Consider the following 18674-nt stretch of genomic DNA (forward strand, 5'->3'; position numbering starts at 1 on the left):
GTCTGGAAACAAACAAACAAACAAACAACAAGGCTTGAGTCTAAAGATGAGCAGAGTGTGCCTGCCACAGCATGGGTGTCGTCAGCAAGCCAAGAAGACAAGATCTCACCCTCCCAAGCATCAGCGGCTATACCAGGGTGGCCGCTCTGCTGCCTGAAGAAGAAGAGGAGAAAAGCAGGATTCAGAGGAATCCAGATATGGGCATGGGCAGTTTTCCCTTTAAAAGAGCATCTCACACCAAAAAGGCATATATTAAATACGTATCTCTAAAAACCTTCACGTCAGGCATGGGCACCTTGGTGGGAAAGAGCTAACATTTTCCGCACACTTACCCCCACCGGGGGCATTATTCCCGACACTGTGCACGCCGTGACTAAGCCTCAGGTTTTAAAAGATGGCTTTATCATCTGTCCCACGAGGATCTGATGCTGACATGTGTCCAGTCTGAAGTCCTCTGTCTGGCATTCTGACCCCAAAGCCAAAGCACAGGGCTTTATCACTTAAAGCTTCTGTTGTAGCGGCCAAGCACTGCCTGCCAAACTCAGAGTCTGGACCATCCAGGGGCAGCCTATGGGAAAATGCCCAACCACAAGTGTGCATGGTGGCCTCCCATGGCTCTCAGAGATGGGTGGTTGGGGAGTGGTAAGATGTGGACATATTTCTTTGGGCATGGGATAAGCAGGTCCTTTCTGTATACATGGATTTTATCAATCCTCGAAGGTCTTGTATGACATTAATTAATGATGTCCTCTGAGGTAGAGTCTTCTAGCCCCAAACTTGGTTAAATACACCTCCTCTTGCTTACAGGAGATTCTGATTATGGAAGGTCTTCTTTAAATATCATGCTTATTCCTTTTGACAACTGTAGCTGCAATGCACCTCCTCTCTAGAAAACTCCCAGACATGACACCATGTAGCATGCAGCTAACACGAGAGTCCCGGAAGCTCTCATCCATCTCAGTCGGTCAATCAAGAGGGACCGTTTACCAGACTAGGTATTTACCCACATACCATCTCCCTTCGATAATGGATGGTTTCTGTAGGCTCTTCGTCCCAAACCAATGCATTGAGTTACGGATGGCGTACTACACACTCACGCTGTACACTTCATGTCACCTACACTTGTCATACAGCCACTCTACTGAGAGAACAGGCTCTGAGGCCCAACTGCCTTGTTTAAAGCTGGACCTAGGGCCAGCAGCATGGCTCAGTGGGTAAAGGAACTGGGCACCAAGCCCGATTATCTGAGTCTGACCCTTTCAGACCCACATGGTGCAAGGAAAGAACCGCATCCCACAAAGTTGTCCTCTGACCTCCACACACGCTCTTTGGCACACGTGTGCCCCTCCTGTGCCACCACATACATTAAATAAACAAAATGTAATTAAAGCAAACTGGGCCCTCTGTCTCATCACTGTGGAATTCTGGTGATAGTTCTGGCTTTATTCTCCCCATCTGAACACTGGGATGAGAACAGGGGGACTAAACTGGCCGCTAGGGCATGTGATGCTTACACACAGTAAGACTTCGATGAGTGTACTACATTACTATTGCGACTATTACCTTTTTTCACTACTTTTGTTATTTTCAAATATCAGTTAAAATGAATGGTTTGGCTACTCTGTATTTCCTCTTTAGGACTGCTTATTCCAACCCCTTCACAATTTCTTCTACTGGGTTTTTTCAATTTGCATTACGCCTTGGCCAAAGTCCCTTGTATATCTGGAAAGTTGGTGTGAGAAATAGTATAAATATTTTCCCACTTGCAAATAACTTCATATGGAAAAGATGTTCCACAAAAGTGCCACTCAAGACGTGGGGTCACTGGAGTGGCGTGAAGTTAGCTGGAGTCCAGGCATGACCTTACGATGTGTGGCCACAGGCAAGAGAGACAGACATCTAAGTCTGGTCCCCAGAATGCCTATCTTCAGGACACAGGCCTCCTGTGATCTCCTTCCCAGAAGGCAGGCAGGACCTCAACATAGGATATCACCTCAGGCAGGAGTTGGTTACTGTGGACTTTCAGGTCATTAGGACGGGCACTGTCTGGGTGGCCTCGCCTCAGCTGGTGAGCCCTCGAAGGGAATCTGGCTTTTCCTGCTATCAGGAAGAGGTGAAGCATGAGAAGATTTGATGAGGAGGCTCTCTGATGTTGGCTTTGAAGGTGGAAGGCGGCCTGTAGGAACTAAAAACAGCCAAGCCATGGGTGCCAAGGCCTGGCATCCCAGAGGAACCAAATTCTTTGAGCAGCTGAAATGAGAGGAGGTGAAGCCTGGAGAGCTGCCGGTGCGTGCGGTCTGACATCTTGATTTCTGCACCATGAAATCCCGAGCAGAGACCGAGTCTACGGGCCCCTCACATCTGCCCTACAGAACTGAGCAAATGAATGACTTTTAAGTCACCAAAGTTATGGTAACTTGCTACTCCATGACAGAAGGTGTAGACACCTGTCAAGAGGAGATGAGACTCCAAGCACCTAGTCATGACATCGTTTTTAGGATGTAGTCCGATGCAGAGAACGCTCTACCAAGCCTGGTGGGTGGACACGGGCCCTCGTCACCGGGACTAACGGAGACATTGCTGTCGTCGTCACAATTGTTATTACAGAAAGAGACAACAGCCTCGTTTTAATACATAGAGGGAGATGAAAGCTTTAAAAATAAAATTTGAGTAAATAAAGCAATATTAAAGGGGATTCCGAGTGATAAAAGCTTTCAAATGGAATATCCTCATTTCTAGCACTTTTAAAAGAATATACTTTAACAACAGAAGATTTGTTGGCCTTGTTTCATCTGTATTTCACTTTATTGGTTTTTGTCTGTTGTGGGGTCTCAATATGCTGCTCACACCGGCCTCAAGGTCCCAGGCTGAAGTCATCTTCCTGTCTCAGCCTCTGCAGTAGCTGGGACTATCTATATGCCATCACCCCTGGCTTCTCACCTGGGTGTGAGGATCCAAACTGAGGTTTCTGGACTTGCAGGACAGACCGTTTACCAACCGAGTCATCTCCTCAACTCCTTCCTCATCTTTAAAGTGAAAATATCAGTCAGCTCTCAGTATCCATCGGTTCTGTCAAAATCCACAGATTTGACCATGGATCAGAAATACTCAGGGCTGGAGAGCCGGCTCAGTGGTTAAGAGCACTGGCTGCTCTTCCAGAGGTCCAAGTTCTATTCCCAGCAACCACATGGTGGCTCACAACCATCTGTAACTCCAGTTCCTGGGGACCTGATGCCCCCTTCTGGCTTCTGTGGGCATTGTACACACATGGTACATAGATATACACTCAGGCACACACATACACATAAAATAGTATTTTAAAAATAATTTTAAAGGGCTGGAGAGATGGCTCAGAGGCTAAGAACACTGGCTGCTCTTCCAGAGGCCCTGAGTTCAATTCCCAGCAACCACATGGTGGCTCACAACCATCTATAATGGGATTTGGTGCCCTCTTCTAGTGTGGAGGCATACATGCCAGAACACTGTACACAAAATCAATCAATCAATCAATCAATCAATCAATCAATCTTTAAAAAAAAATTTTTTTAAATACTTGAAAAGTAAAGCAGGAACTTCACCTGGATTAAGCATGTACAGACTGCTTTTCTTGTCATTATTCCCTAACAGCAGGTATAATGAATATTTCCACAGTATTTACAATGCTTTAGGTAGCACAGAGATCCCCAGGCACTTTACTGTGCACAGGAGAACATGTACTTCTTCTCCTACACAGACACACTTGAGCACCCAAGGACCTTGATATTGGGAGGGCTTGGGTCCACACACACTGCGGGAATGCCATGGTGGGAGCTGATATTGGGAGGGCTGGGGTCCACACACACTGCGGGAATGCCATGGTGGGAGCTGATATTGGGAGGGCTGGGGTCCACACACACTGCGGGAATGCCATGGTGGGAGCTGATATTGGGAGGGCTGGGGTCCACACACACTGCGGGAATGCCCTGGTGGAAGCTGGAGCCATTGCTCAGTAAACAGAAGTGAGTCTGTGGGCAGAGGCTGTGACTGGTGAGGGAGGCCTGCTGCCTTCTTTTGATGCTTAGGAACAGTAAGGTCACAGCAGTCAGTGGTGACCTGGTCTGGTAAGGTGGGAGTAGCAGGGATGACTCCTCCTCCACTGAAGTGTGAATTTCAGAGAGTCGCAGATGGAAGATTTAACAGTGTCCTTCGGGTCACTAGGGGAAGGGAGAGTAAGGCCATAGGGTGAAGGCACAGGCATAGACCATAAGAGGAGATGTTCCAGTCCTGAATTCTCAACTTGGAGTGGCCCTTAGAGGGGTCACAGCTATTTCCTATCTGTCCAGGAACTGGATTCTCTTTAAGAAACAGCATTCCTCTGATCCATGGGCCCTGCCTCACCAAACCCTGTCCAATCACAGTACACCATCCTCATGACCACAGGGGCTAGCCATCATATGGCATGTGGTTCAGGCTGAGGCAAACGGAGTTCTGCAATAGGATTTCATCTGTGGACCCTGGAAACAAAAATGTCTGCTTCCTCTGTTCAGATCATCCTGGTCCTCTAAAATAAAAAGGGTCCATAGGCAGGAAGACAAGACGGACTCGGAGAAGGACAAAGCTGAGAAAGATCATACTCCTGTATGCAGCCAGGCCTGAAGTCCATCCACCTTGGTTTACCTCAGTCATAAGGACCATGGATTCCCTTCTCACTTCAGACAGCTTCCATTGAGTTCATCACCTGCAACCAGAGTCCTGCCTAGGCCTTCAGCTAAAAGCGAGAGAGCTGGGGCTGTATTGTATGTCCTTCTAGACCCAAGAGTCTCCTAATGTCTTCCAAAGTAAAGACTGGGCACTAGGAAAACAGCCGAGAAAGTGTCTGCAGTGTCTCCTGCAGTCTAGCGGGGCTGCAGGGCCTCCAGCACTGCTCCGTGGACAACGGGTCCCTGGGAAGCATTTCCCAGCTCATCTGCAGACAAGCGCAAGACTGCCACAGTTCCACAGACCAGGGAAGCCACTCGGTGGTTACAGCACTTGCTGAGCAACTGTGGTTTGGATCCCACAGAAATGCCAGGTGGAGTGCCAGCCCGCCTCTAATTCTAGCCTTGGAAGGCAGAGACAAGGAAGAACAGCACAGTTCTCCTGAGCTCCCTGCCAGTTAGTCTATCAGCCTCTCTCTCTCTCTCTCTCTCTCTCTCTCTCTCTCTCTCTCTCTCTCTCTCTCTCTCTTCTCTCTGTCTCTGTCTCTCTGTCTCTCTCTCTCCTCTCTGTCTCTGTCTCTCTGTCTCTCTCTCTCCTCTCTGTCTCTGTCTCTCTCTGTTGTGTATGAGAGAGAGAGAGAGTGACAGAGAAATTCTGAGGCCCAAATGTGCACAGAGAACCCACACACCCTCCAGGGTCCCTCCTCAACGCCCTTCTCCTTCCTCCTGCTCTGATCTATCTTTTACTTGGCTTCCAAAACCCCACCAAGGCCTCCGCCAGCCAAACAATGCTCTCAGTGTCTGTCTGTGAATACATTTGCAGCACCCTGGGTCTAGCGAAAGATGGGCACACCACCACCCCTTGCTGGGGTTGGAGACACACCTAGTTCCAAGAGCCAAGAGCGGGAACTGGGGGAGGGGAGGGAGGTGCGGCGGCAGTGAAGTGCTTTCTAACAAAGGCAACCTGGGGCAGGGCTAACCGACTGTATAAGGTTAAAACAAGGTGCAGAATTACTGGCCTGTCCTGTACCTCTCCACAGACAAAACTCCTACTGATACAGTTTTAAAAACAAACAAACAAAAACCCACAAGCCTGATGCTTCTCGCACCAATGCTGCAGCTTCTCAGTAAGGTAACGATATTGCTGTACAATTCACTCTGTCAAGCCTCTGAAAACATCGTGATATTCCTCTCCGATCTTCAGCTACTCTCAACCCCCAGATCTTTCCCACAGGCACATCTCTCTTCACCTCTAATCTAGAACAATGTGGTCCTTCATCTTTGCAGTACACTACTCATCACCCTGTCTCTATACCTCAGCCCTCCTTCATAACAACCGCCCAGGACCTGGGTGAGCATGCTCAGCATCCTCTTCCTTCACAAGCTAAAGAACAACAGAATTACAAACGCTTACACTACAAAGGCTTTTGCTACCACATATACAAATACAGAAAATTCGCTAGCACATAGAGTCTAAAACCTTCCTTTCTAAATAAGGAGGAAACTAAATGTTCTAGGAATGCTGTGCTCTAGGACACCGTCCTGTGCACAGCTCAGCCTAAAAGACCAGAGATTGACTTTGCATTCAGATCTGCATCACCAGATAACCTCACAAAAGGCAAAGGTCTTCCTCGCGGCACACTGGCCGCTTTCCTAGCACACAGAGCAAGTCCTAGCACACAGAGCTGGGAATGAGATTGTTTCTACTCTCTCGGGTCCCTTCTACCCCACATGTCACTGAGGATCCTCCTCCAGGGCAGAGAGAGCGCCTTTCCCTTTGGTGTATCTTGATGCCAGTTTGTCTGACTTTTCCATGAAACTGAGGGTCGGAAGTAAGAACAAGAAATCAAGACAAGGGGTCTGGAGAGATGACTCAGAGGTTAAGAGCACTGGCTGCTCTTCCAGAGGTCCTGAGTTCAATTCCCAGCAACCACATGGTGGCTCACAACCACCTGTAATGAGATCTGATGCTCTTTTCTGGCCTGCAGTCATACATGCTGTATACATAATAAATAAATAAATCTTTAAAAAAAAAAAAAAGAAATCAAGACAAACGCTGCCGCTGGCCCAAGCACCAGTTGAAATTCGGTCATTTAGGCCAGTTTAACAAGTTGAGAAATCCTTACCAAGTTATTGAGTTTGCAACATGGGCAATCAGACCTGGGGATTCGTGCATGATCTGCAAGCGCTCGGCCGGAAGTTTTCTGAAACAGGGTCTATTACTCCTGCCTCTTGCCTCTGCGATTTATAGATGTGGGTCTCTAAAAACCCATTCCAAGAGGGACCAGATAGAGACATCTCAAGATCATAGACAGGGTAATCAACTCAGCTGGCCTGGGGTGGAGGGTTCTCTGAAATGTGGGACTTTGGGTGCCAAAACCATAACAGTCCCTTGGCAATTCGGGGTGGCCTTCTGCCCTGTGTGCCTGCCACTCCTAGCTAACAACACTGCTGAAGAGCAGGACACTACTACAGAAGGGATAGATAAGAACACGTGGCCCTCAAAAAACTGCCTCGTTCACAAGAGATCCTGGTTCTCCTAGTCCAAAGATGACAGCAGAGTTCAACTTCCAAAGTGTGTCTAGACTGTGTGGGCAACAGAGAGCTTCGGTCAATGATTCTGGGAAACGCTGCAAATTCTCCTTATGGAGTGTCCAGACATCAACCCACCACATCTCTGACATGTCCTGCAGTGATGAACATATTTCATATGGCACAGTCAGTGTGTCCCAAATTTATTGCACCCCACAGCTTTTTAAAATCTCTTCATGGTCATGATCATTCACTGAACACAATTTGGAAATGGAGATTTATCCATAAAAACACGAGCAGCAGGTACCAGACCTACTTCAGTCAGTCACACACCTACCTCAGAAGTCAGTACCATTCTCCTTGTACTCGGTGAAAAGTAAAAAGTGCTCTAACCCAAGCGAAAATAGTATCACGGGCCAGCGAGACGGCTCGGTGGGTAAAGGCGATGGTTGTCGCCTAAACTGATGACCTGTGTTCAAGCCCAGGACCTAGATGGTGGAAGGAGAGACTGACTCCCACCCACAAGTTGTCCTCAGACTCCCACATGTGCACCCTGGCATGTGCCACACCTACACCCACAAATGGGGAGATGAATAAATAAATATTTAAAATTAGTGCCACGTTACACAGTTTGAATAAACAACTGAGCTCTATCCGTGGTTTCAACGTGTAACTAGAACCAGTTGGAACAAATCAGAATGGTATTGACTGAAGACTTGAAACACAATTCAGTAGGACAGTTGTCATTCGTTCCTTCGACAAGCCAAGCATTAGGCCAGGCCTAGAGATACAGCAGTAAACAAAAATAAACCAGGTCTCAGCGCACCTTCCACTTGGGGCTTCCAAGTTATTTCAGCAAGGGCCCAGCTGAGCACAATGATACGACACGCAGGGCCACCTAGGAGGGTTGTGAGCCCGCTGCGTAACTGTCCAGAGAGGGTTAGCATCACAGATGAAATGGATGGGCCTGGCACAGCCTGCTGAGGAGTGAGTGCTGGGCAGAGGAACATTATAGGCAATGGCCTGGGGGTGGAATGCTCACAGCAGTCCTTACAGATCCAAAAGTCACCGCTAGAGCCACCTGAGTACCTTGGGTCCTCCAGGGACTGTAACTGTCATTATCACATTCCCATCAAGGACGAGGACGTCACCAAGAGCAAGAACTCCCTGAGAACATTTCATGAGTTGCCTTCAACCTCTGGAAAGCAAGCTCCTCTGAAGGCTTGAGCCTCCACATCGTCATCACCGGACGGGCAGATGTCGTATTCCCTTTTCCTCAGCTCCAGGAGCACAGCATGACGCTCCCTTGACAGACCTTGACATTTTCACAGGAGTCCCCTACAGCCACATGCTCTGTGTCCAGGGCAGGTGATGTTGTCGCCCGCGCACGGACACACAGGTGCTGTCCCCAGGTAAAGCTTGTTAGGAGAGCAAAGAGCAGCACACCAGGTCCCCACCAAGCAGAGTGTTGTTCCCAGTGGGACAGGGTCACCAGGACAGACACTTACCCCTCTGAAATTCCAGGCTTTTGGAGAGGGAAACATTGAGAAGTTGTTCTGCCTCGGCCGCTTGGGTCTAGAAGAGAAAAAGCAAATGTTACTCCTCAGCGATTCAACGCGCAGAGGAAGTTCTGCCTCCCCAAGAGGAAAGCCGGCTGGACAGACAGGTAGGGGTACGAGGTGGAGGGATCTTTCGGAGACTTCAGTGGCTACTTTCACCCCAAACCACTGCTTGGCCTCCAAGAGAAAAGTCCCACAGCCCCACAGAGAAGTCAACCTTCCACCTGTGAAAATCAAATCTATAGCAAAACCAGGACACAACCAAAAGTCAGACCCAATGCCCAGCATCTCTCTTTCTTTCTAACATACAAACAATTCCCAAATGGACACCATCAAATGATGTAATGTTCATGGCTTCCATTCAGACAGGAACTCTCCCTCATTACACACAGGCTGAGGAGCCCCAGTATCTCCATGAAGGCCACACACGCTCTAGGTTTTACTTTTTTGTTATATTTAGTTATCGTATGTGGAGGGTGCAGTGTGTCACGGCATGTAATTGGAAGTCAGAGGACAACTTGTGGGAATCAGTTCTCTCTTGCCATGTGGGTCTTCGGCGTTGGCAGCGAGTGCCCTCACCCGCTCAGACATCTTACCAGCCCCACCAGACTTTTTTTTTAAGTGAAGGTAAAATAAAAATGTTTTCAGGCAAAATAAAAGATGTGAATTTGATGAAAAAAAAAAAAACCTTTGCATGACAATAAAGTAAATGAAATTGCATCAACTAGAACACATGAGGGAACTCTGTCTATAACTGGGAGTCGGCGGAGCAAGCCTGAATATAGATGAAGAGGGCTTTGCCTGAAGTGTTCTCAGCAAGAGGGGGAAATCAGCTACACAAGTCCCATTTCTGAACCACATATCTACCCCATCACTCTGGGCTAACAGTTCCCACACCTGCTGGCCCGCTCCCCTTCCTCCTGTCCTGGCCCTGCTCTCTCACCTCTGCTCTGAGATTCCCAGCAACACCTACACTGTCTCCTGAACTGTCTAACTCACTCGCTCCTTCTGCTTTCGCTTCCTGTCACGTGTGTGTCTTCAGAGCAGCTCTTCCCAGTCGAGCCTCTCGAAGGAGACCTGCCAAGCTAAGGCCCGTGCCTCCCGAGAGGTATCATAAAGGGGCAGCTTTGGCCAGGGAGTAGGGCACAGATGCTGGGGACATCTCTGCTCTCCCTAGTGATGTGACACTCAATAGGTGACTTGTCATCTCTGGTCTCTAGTTCCTCTACCTAAAAGATAGAGGGAGTAACAGCCCCCCCCCCCCGAAACACCCGCAAAGAAGAATGGAAGAGTTAGATGAGCTAAAGTGTTATGTCCCTGGTTCCTGACACACAGAAGATGCATGTTAAAAGTGTCCTGTCCAGGCTTAAGCTTGGAGATGCTGGGTCACTGCCGAACCTCACACACAGTCGTAGCTTAATAAACGATGTCCAGTGCTAGCCTCAGCAAACCTGTTCTCAACATCCTCGAAAGATACACACAACAACAACAACAACAAAAAAAAAACAGCACACAGCAGGAGGTCAGCACATGCATACGGGGAATAGGGAGGCAGCTCCCATAGCTGAGCCATGGGGTCTCTGGCCCACAGCCCCAGCCAGCCTGAGGACTCAGCCTCATTAAGCTGCTTCCATTCCCTGGGCCTTCCTCCAGCCTTGTGGACCCTGGTGGACACTCTGTGGCTGGAGGGAGTCAACTGGCAGCCAGCCTCGAACTCCAGAACTGTCCACATGGGCAGCACTGGAGGGAACGCGGCCACGGGAAACTGAGCAGAGATGATTGGCCCTGGTCTAGCATGGCCCTTCCCAGGATTCTGAAGAGGGCTGGATCCTGTACGATTCTCTTCTTCCCAGGACCTGGCATAGTCCCTGCCCTGGTCATCAGGAGGAAAGGACCTACAAAGAGCTGTGATGAACTCAGGACACTCCCAAGACCTTGTCCATCATGACACGGGACAAGACTCTTACCCTTCTCCGCGTTTCTAGAATTCCCATGAGTGGCTGTTGACATCTTCACATGCTGGTCAGCCATGACAAACCTTTCTGGAATGAAGTCAGGCCAGGGGTGAGAGGAAGCATGCTGCAGGACCCAAGGCCTGGGGTCAAGAAAAGGTCCACAGGGACCTTGGGGGGACTTCCCTAACTTCCCCCAATCTTCAGTCTTCAACAGGGAAAAGGCACTTTTAGAAGCCCAGGGATGGCTCTCCCTCCACCCCTCCAACCGTATCCATCTGAACTGCAGCACGCTCTCAGCGTGAAAGGTTTCCTTGCTTCCCCCGGAAATCACATCCTAAGCTTGCAGGTCACAGCCCGGCGGCGCGGCTTCACGTCCCTCCGGAAAGAACCATTAGTTTTCTACTCTTTAAGCAGGGAAAGGCAGGCTGTTGTTTTTCTAAAGGTCTGCCTGGGGAGCCCCAGTTCTTTCCTGAGTGTGTGTTCTTCTAGCCAGGACTCCGTGTTCGGACTACCTTCCCATGAGTCCCCTCAAGAGTTACCCCCATTCTGTGTGGAATAAGACACCAGAGCACTCTTCTTGGGAGGAAAACATGGATCTGGTCGCGGGCACCTCATCCTCGACAGCACTGGCCTTCACCCTATACACATGGGACTCCTCAGTTGCTCTATTAGAGACCATTGTTAAGGTTTCCTTTTAACAAACCAACATTCGGAGAGTGCTCACTGTGTGCCAGGTACTGTCCTAAGTGCCTACTAAACATTAACTCATTCTGTCTTCCAGACAATTTTATGAGGAGCTATTGTTGTTAACCCCTCCTTCACAAATGAAGAAACCCAGGCTTTAACAGGTTAAAGGATTTGCCCCAAAGCACAGAGCTAACTGAAGGCAAAGCTGGGATTTGAACTCGGGCAGTTCTCACTCCAAGGTACACAAAAGAAACACACAATAAAACCACTGCAAAAAATATTACCAAAAGCAATTTACAGATTCACTGCAATCTCCACCCAAATCCCAATGGCATTCCTCTCCGAACTAGAAAAACAAAAACCCTGAAGTTCACACAGAAGCACAATGACCTCCAAAAGGTCAACCTTAGCAGACATACGATGGTGCTGGAAGTTTTACAACGTCCAACCTCAAGTTATACTATAGAGCCATTGTGACAAAAGGAGCATGGGACTGTCACAAAAACAGAACAGTGGACTAGAAGAGCCAGCAATAAACTCACACAGTTACAGAGACATAATCTAAAAATATATAATATTTATGTACGTATGTATTATGCCTGTGGCATAGCAGTAGACATGTGGAGGCCAGAGGGCAGTCTTGGAGTTGGTTCTCTCCCCGCTCTCTGTGGGTTGAGGACTGAACTAAGTCCCAGGGCTTTGCAGCAAACCCCTTCACCTGATGAACCACCTTCCTGGCCCCGAGACTTCAAGATAAAAGCACAGGCAAGAACTTCTGAAAAGGACTCTAGTGGCACAGAAAACAATCCCGAGAGCAGCTACTGGGAAGGTTCGGTGGTTAGTCAAGAGCACTTGCTGCCTGGCAGAGGAGCTGGGTTTGGTTCCCAGCACTCACACGGTGACTCACAACTGCCTGTGACTCCAGTTCCAGGGGATCCAAAACCCTCGTCTGGACCTCTTCTGCGCCAGGCACACACATAGTTCACATACATACATGCAGGCACTCAAACATACATGTAAAATAAAAACATCTTTGAAACATTGAAAAATAGGACTACATAAAACTTAAAATACCAGCAATGGACAGTCTCTAAGAGAAGAGACCATCTTCAGAAGGGGCCCTGGCAAGTACCCACAGAAGTTAACGCCCAAGGTACACAACTGAAAGGTAAACACATACACACACACACACACACACACACACACACACACACACACACGAGTGTGCACATGCATATGTACACAAATGCACACACACTCATGCACATACACATACACACATGCACACACAAATACACACACATGCACACACACACTTGAGTGGGCATGTGCACATGTACACAAATGCACACACACTCATGCACATACACATACACACATGCACACACACATGCACACATATGCATACACGTACACACACACACATACACTCACACACATGTGCACACACACACAGAAAACCAAGGAGGGACTGGGAGATGGCCCAATTTGCAAAGTGCCTGCTGTGTCAGTGTGAGGACCTAAGTTCACAACACCTGCACCTATGCATGGAAGCATGCTTCTGTAACCCCTGCACTGGGAAGGGGGAGAGGTGGGTGGACACACAAACACACACACATGACCATGCAGGTAATAATGATAACAATAAAAGGTATCAGTCCTACAGATTTCCCTACATCTGCAAATGAAGCTCCACGACAGTGTGTTTGCCGGCAGGCACATGCAGCTCCAGCCACTTTGGGAGCTGAGGCAGTATCACTTGGGGTCGGTAGCTCACGGCTAGACTGCATAACACAATGACATCTTCATAAAGACTGATGAACTTTTCTGAGTGCACATCACAGTTTAAAGTATAATTTTTAATTTTTTTCCAACAGGAGACAGGATCTCAGGTTTGCCTGAAATGCACGCACGTACCCTGCCTTAGCCAGGTCCTGAGAGTTGAGGTTACAGACATGTGCCACCAGGCCCAGCCATTCTCTTTTCCTACCAGGGCTGCAGATGAAGTCAGCGCCTCATGCATTCTAGGCAAGTGTTCCACCATAGACCTGCATTCCCAGTCCTTAAAAACTCCCATGGCTGACTTTTCAGAATATTTTAAAGGAATTTAGAACAAGTAATTCTTAGAAAGGTTTTTTTTTTTCTTTAATCGCTCAGCAGTTAAGAGCATTAAAAGACTTAAATTGGTCAGACGGCTCATATCTGCCTGTAACTCCAGCTCCAAGGGGGCGGATGCCCTCATTTGGCCTCTGTGAGCAAGCAAGCAAGCAAGTGCAAGTGTGTGCACACGCACGATTGCGCGCGCGCACACACACACACACACACACACACACACACACACACACCCCCTAACTATAAAAAATAAATCCTAAAATCACTATGAACTCAAATTATCTTTCTGATCTTTGTATAAAAATAGTAAGAGGGAAAAGGCAAACCTGTCCAGCTATATCGAAATCATAAACAAAAAGAAAGGAGATATGTTCAAGGCTCTAACTCTGAACACATTCCTAAGGACCTGAACCCTTTCCTAGCTCGTATGTACCACCTGTAAGGAGTCTTTGTTCTTATTTGGATTTTGTCCAGGGAGGGGGGAGCAGAAGAAAATCTTCATATTTTAATCAATACTATGTTGATCAGCAGCTAATAAATCAGCAGGTAGGTGGCCCGGCCTGTCTAAAACCAAAATCCTAAAACTGAGTCCTTAGAATGGGCGTTTCTGATGAACACTCTCTTGGTCCTAGCAGCTAAGACACCACAAATTCTCAAATTAGCCAGCATCACGGGAAGTAGTTTATTGACTCTGATAGAGACCCACCGCAGCCTCCAGGGTAATTAGAAGCTCCATAAATGCTATTCTTGGCAGTGACTGAGGCCGCACATAAAAACATGTTTATTCCCAAACTGTGAAATACAGGGGTGAAGCCCAGCCTGAGGCAGGCTTGCTAGAGCACACGTAGAGGGGAGGGAGGCCACAGGGACCATGAGGCCATGTAGGCACTGTGGCAAACAGCAGCCCATCCCCGAGGCCTGGTCAACCTCTCAGACAGCCGGAGAGGTGGAGGGGTATAAAAGGAGAAAAGGTATGAGTTGGAGAGTAACAGCATTTTTATGGCATTAATACTATTTGTGTGGTGTGGCCAGAGGTTGACACCAGGACGTCTTCCTCTAACACTTCGGGTTCTAGCGCTAACCCTGGAACTCATCTTAGGTTAGCTGACCAGGGAGTTCTGGGTACCTACCTATTGCTGCCTCTCCCTCTTCCTGGGGCTACAGGCACACACCACCCACTACTCCCAGCTTTTAGATGCATGCTCATGCTTTCACAGCACGGTCTTTATCCACTGAGCCATCTCCCCAACCCCAGTGATGTTCTTTATATGCTAATCAACTCCCTAGATCTTCACAGGACCCTATGGCAAAGGGTGATAACAGTGGACAGGTAGGTACTGGGGTGAGACTTCGAAATGCCCACAATCAGGCAGCCCCATTTCAGGCATCTGAGCTTGACCAAGTTGCATGAGATTTTTTTTTTCCTGGCCACTTAATCTACCAGAATATATTAATCATGTGTCACTTACCAAACATTTCTAACCAAACACAGCCTGTCTGAATGCATCAGGCAAGGCCATTCTCCTGGGCACCTCACCATCTTCCAGTTGGGAGAGCAGAGCCAACGCTTGCATCAGGGTTACTACAGTTGCCTCCATGGCAACCTGCCCTTGTCACCCAGACAGATGCTCCTCCCATCCCCTCTGGGACACAGCTTGATGCAGGGATGCAGTCAGCACTTGCAAGCTCATCCTCACCTGCCCCCCCCTCCCCGTCCCCCAACTTGCTCACACTTTTATAAGATGGTGAACTGACTGGGAGCTTCCCAGTTCCCTGGCTGTATCTGGCCCAGGCTGACGGGCAGGTGGGGTTCGTGGGAAGACCATATAGAGAAGAGGGATCTGCAGAGAAGGTAGCTGATACCCCCTCCCACGCCCCAGCCTGACCGTGGAAAGGACGGTGTTCCTGTCAGCAGAGAGAGCACAGCCCTGCGAGAGGACAGAGGTCACGACAGCTGAGCACGGGGAGACACGGAGGTTTCAGTGAGGGACCCCAGATCTTGTAGAGTCCCGTGGATATCTCTGAATAGATTAAAAAAAAAAAAAACAAAAACCACATCTCACTGAATAGCCCAGTCTGCCCTCAAATCCAAAGGATCTTCATGCCTAAACCTCTTGGGATTTACAGGCACATCCCTAGTTCAGATAGCCATGTCAAAAACAAAACTATTGCTTTTCCTAGTCAAAAATACCACTAAACAAAACATCTTTTAGGATACTAGAGCCATGGATGAGTTTTCAGAAGCCCTTAAGGTCAAAGGAGAAACAATAACATTTTTCTTAAAAATTCTTAAAAAGCTAATCCCACAGTAGCGACTTCTCGGGGTGAAGACTAGCCCCACAGTTACCATGCTACACATCTCCCGACTCATACTCCCTGTTATAAATTCCCTGGATCTGAAACTTTATGATTCATATACATGAACTCTGTAATCATAAGACACTAGTTTTTCGTTTGTTTGTTTGAAGCTGAAATGTTTTGGTCATATGTAGCTCGAAGAAGAAACCCAACCCACTAACTAGCAAACACTGCCCACCTTCCTTAGTCAGCAGTAAAACAGAAATCCAAATAAGCCAGTACATTTACTCTCATAGAGGTAATAGTGAGGGTGGGCAGTAGACCTCAGAATTTTGACTGTATAAACTCTCATGACATTTCCACATGTCGTCTGGTAGCAATTTAAAGAGCATTTTCCAAAAGCATGAAAACAACCTAGGGGCTCAACCTTATGATAACCTCTGTGACAACATGATCACAGACATAACAGCGATCCAGATGGTTCCTCCCATGTGACGCTAGAGCAGTGGTTCTCAACCTGTGGGTCGCGACCTCTTTGGGGTCGCCTAAGACTACTGGAAAACACGGATATTTACATTATGATTCATAACAGTAGCAAAATTACAGTTATGAAGTAGCAATGAAAATAATTGTATGGTTGGGGGGTCACCACGACACGAGAACCGTATTAAAGGGCGGCAGCATTAGGAAGGTTGAGGTCCAGTGTCCTGGCAGATCACAGAAGAGGGAAACACATCCTTGGCAGGCTCTGAGTCCAATCAGCCGCACTGAGGGCTCTTGTCCACTCACAGCCTCGCCCTGGAAAGCCAACCCAACCTTTGGCTGGCTGCCTGTGGCTGCCACTTCTTCCTGTAGTGGGGGATGTGTGGTTTTCCTAGCTCTGAGGTTACTCATTCACCCCCTGGCCTTCCACTAGGCAGGTAGATGTTTGTCCCTGAAGACACCTGATGAACAGAAGGAACCAGTAAATCCCAACAGCACAGTCCCCAAGAGTGATTCCCACCATGCCTCCCCATTTAACAGGAGATACAATGGTGTGGGTCTGGAAAGATGAGACCGGGAACATCCACACAGCTGTTTCCCTACATGCTGTGCTGTCTCAATGATAGTACACTTACAAGCACCTTGAGAGGTGAGCCAGGGCAAGGCTTCCTCAGTCTTGGTCTTTGGAGCATAAAATCTGGGGGTCGAGGTGTTCAAGTCCTGTCACCAGACAGTCATGTTAATGAAGCCACGCAGCACACCACACAGGCAGGTTATGCAAGGGCCACAGCCTTGTAGATGTAGCAAAGCCATACCTACTTCTTAGTGCATTCCCAGGTGGTCATCAAAACCAAAAACTAGCTTGTATTTCAGCAGGATCCAGAACCCTGAGCTTTAATTTGGCAATTTAGTAAAATGGTGTCTGTTTTCAAGTATTGATACAAAACTTCAAACTGTGTGAGAGCTGGAAGGACACTGGGTGAACAAGGCAGTCTGTACCACCTTCAGAGGCTGGCGTACTAAGCACTGAGAAGGATGATGTGGTTGTGGTGACAGGTTCGGACCCTTGAAGGGGCTGCTCTTTTCAGCTACCCCTGCTCCCTGGGCAGGTGTTGCTGGGGTGGTCACCGGCTGCTTCCAACTCAGGTTATGTTGTTTTTTTAATTTAAGACAAATATTGAAGTACTGATGGTAGTAGAATTTTTTAATCCCTTGTGCATTTTCCAAAACAACTATTAATGTGTTTTTTGAAATTCATTTTCAGCTGCCAGCAAACTACAACTAAATGGACACACTCCTCCACCCAGACTTTTACAGACTTTGAAATGCCAGGGGCCTATACAGGAAAGAATAGTGTTTTGGATCAGCCTGGCTTTTAAGGTGAGCTCGGTCTCAAAACACAAGAAGCAGAGGGCAGCTGGCCTTGGGCAGTGGGGCCATCCCTCCAGAGTGCTTGGTGGCCACATAATGGCTGTTCTTCCCCTGACCCCGCCCCATTACACACACCTGCTGTTAGCCTGAGGAACATTAGTACACCCTCCAGATTCCCAAAACCCAAACTGTTACACTTACACACACACACACACACACACACACACGCACACACACGCATAATGTGTATGTGTGTGTATGTGTGTGTGTGTGTGTGTGTGTGTATTGTTAGTTTTTTTCTCAGCCCTGGCCTGAGAAATCTTCCAAAGGAAAATAAGAAGCCCGAAGAGCTCCTCCAAATGAACACATGGTTTTAAATGAGAGTGGATATGCACTATCATTTATTTATATTTATTTTTATTTATTTAATGTGTATGGGCATTTTGCCTGAATGCATCTATGGGCACCACATACGTGCAATGCCCCTGGAGGCCAGAAGAGGGCGTGAGATCCACTAGAACTGGAGTTAGACTCCTGCGAGCCACGTGGGAAGGGCAGCAATACTCTTCAACCACTCTGCTCACCTCTCTAGCCCTGGTTTTTGTGTTTATCTGTCTGTCTGTCTGTCTGTTTTGAGACAAGTATCCCATGCTACCCTCAAACTTACTATATACTGCAGCTGCCCTTGAACTTCTGACCTTTTCTTCCACTTCGTCAGGCAAGTACCACCATACCCCACTTAGACATAAGTGGCTGCCAGCAGTATCCTTGCACGTGCTGCCCTTTGCTGGGTCCCTGTCACCTTGGCTAGGCATATGAGTGGGCAGCCGAACTCAGAGCCAGCGACATGGTAAAGACAGAAGAGCAAGCAGGGTTCCGGAAGGGACACAGTGCCTGGGTCTCCGGTGACCAGCAGCTCTAAGAATGGTCTGAGGACCTCCTGTGTTGAAACCACACTCACCTCGCACACATTTGTTTGCCTGGCATCTGCCACGGGGCTG

General features: G+C 48.2%; 1 protein-coding gene across 1 annotated transcript in view; it reads right to left on the reverse strand.

Moving 5' to 3' along the window:
- Positions 1-18674, reverse strand: part of Arhgef3 (Rho guanine nucleotide exchange factor 3) — a 283566-nt gene that overhangs the window by 185695 nt on the left and 79197 nt on the right. The window contains exon 3 of the mRNA XM_052733814.1: positions 8717-8783. Within this exon, the coding sequence (XP_052589774.1) occupies positions 8717-8783 (67 nt within the window). The remainder of the gene's footprint in view (positions 1-8716; positions 8784-18674) is intronic.

The sequence above is a fragment of the Peromyscus californicus genome, unplaced genomic scaffold (genome assembly GCF_007827085.1).
Source record: "Peromyscus californicus insignis strain IS unplaced genomic scaffold, ASM782708v3 Scaffold_12__1_contigs__length_115047231, whole genome shotgun sequence".
Classification (NCBI taxonomy): domain Eukaryota; kingdom Metazoa; phylum Chordata; class Mammalia; order Rodentia; family Cricetidae; genus Peromyscus; species Peromyscus californicus.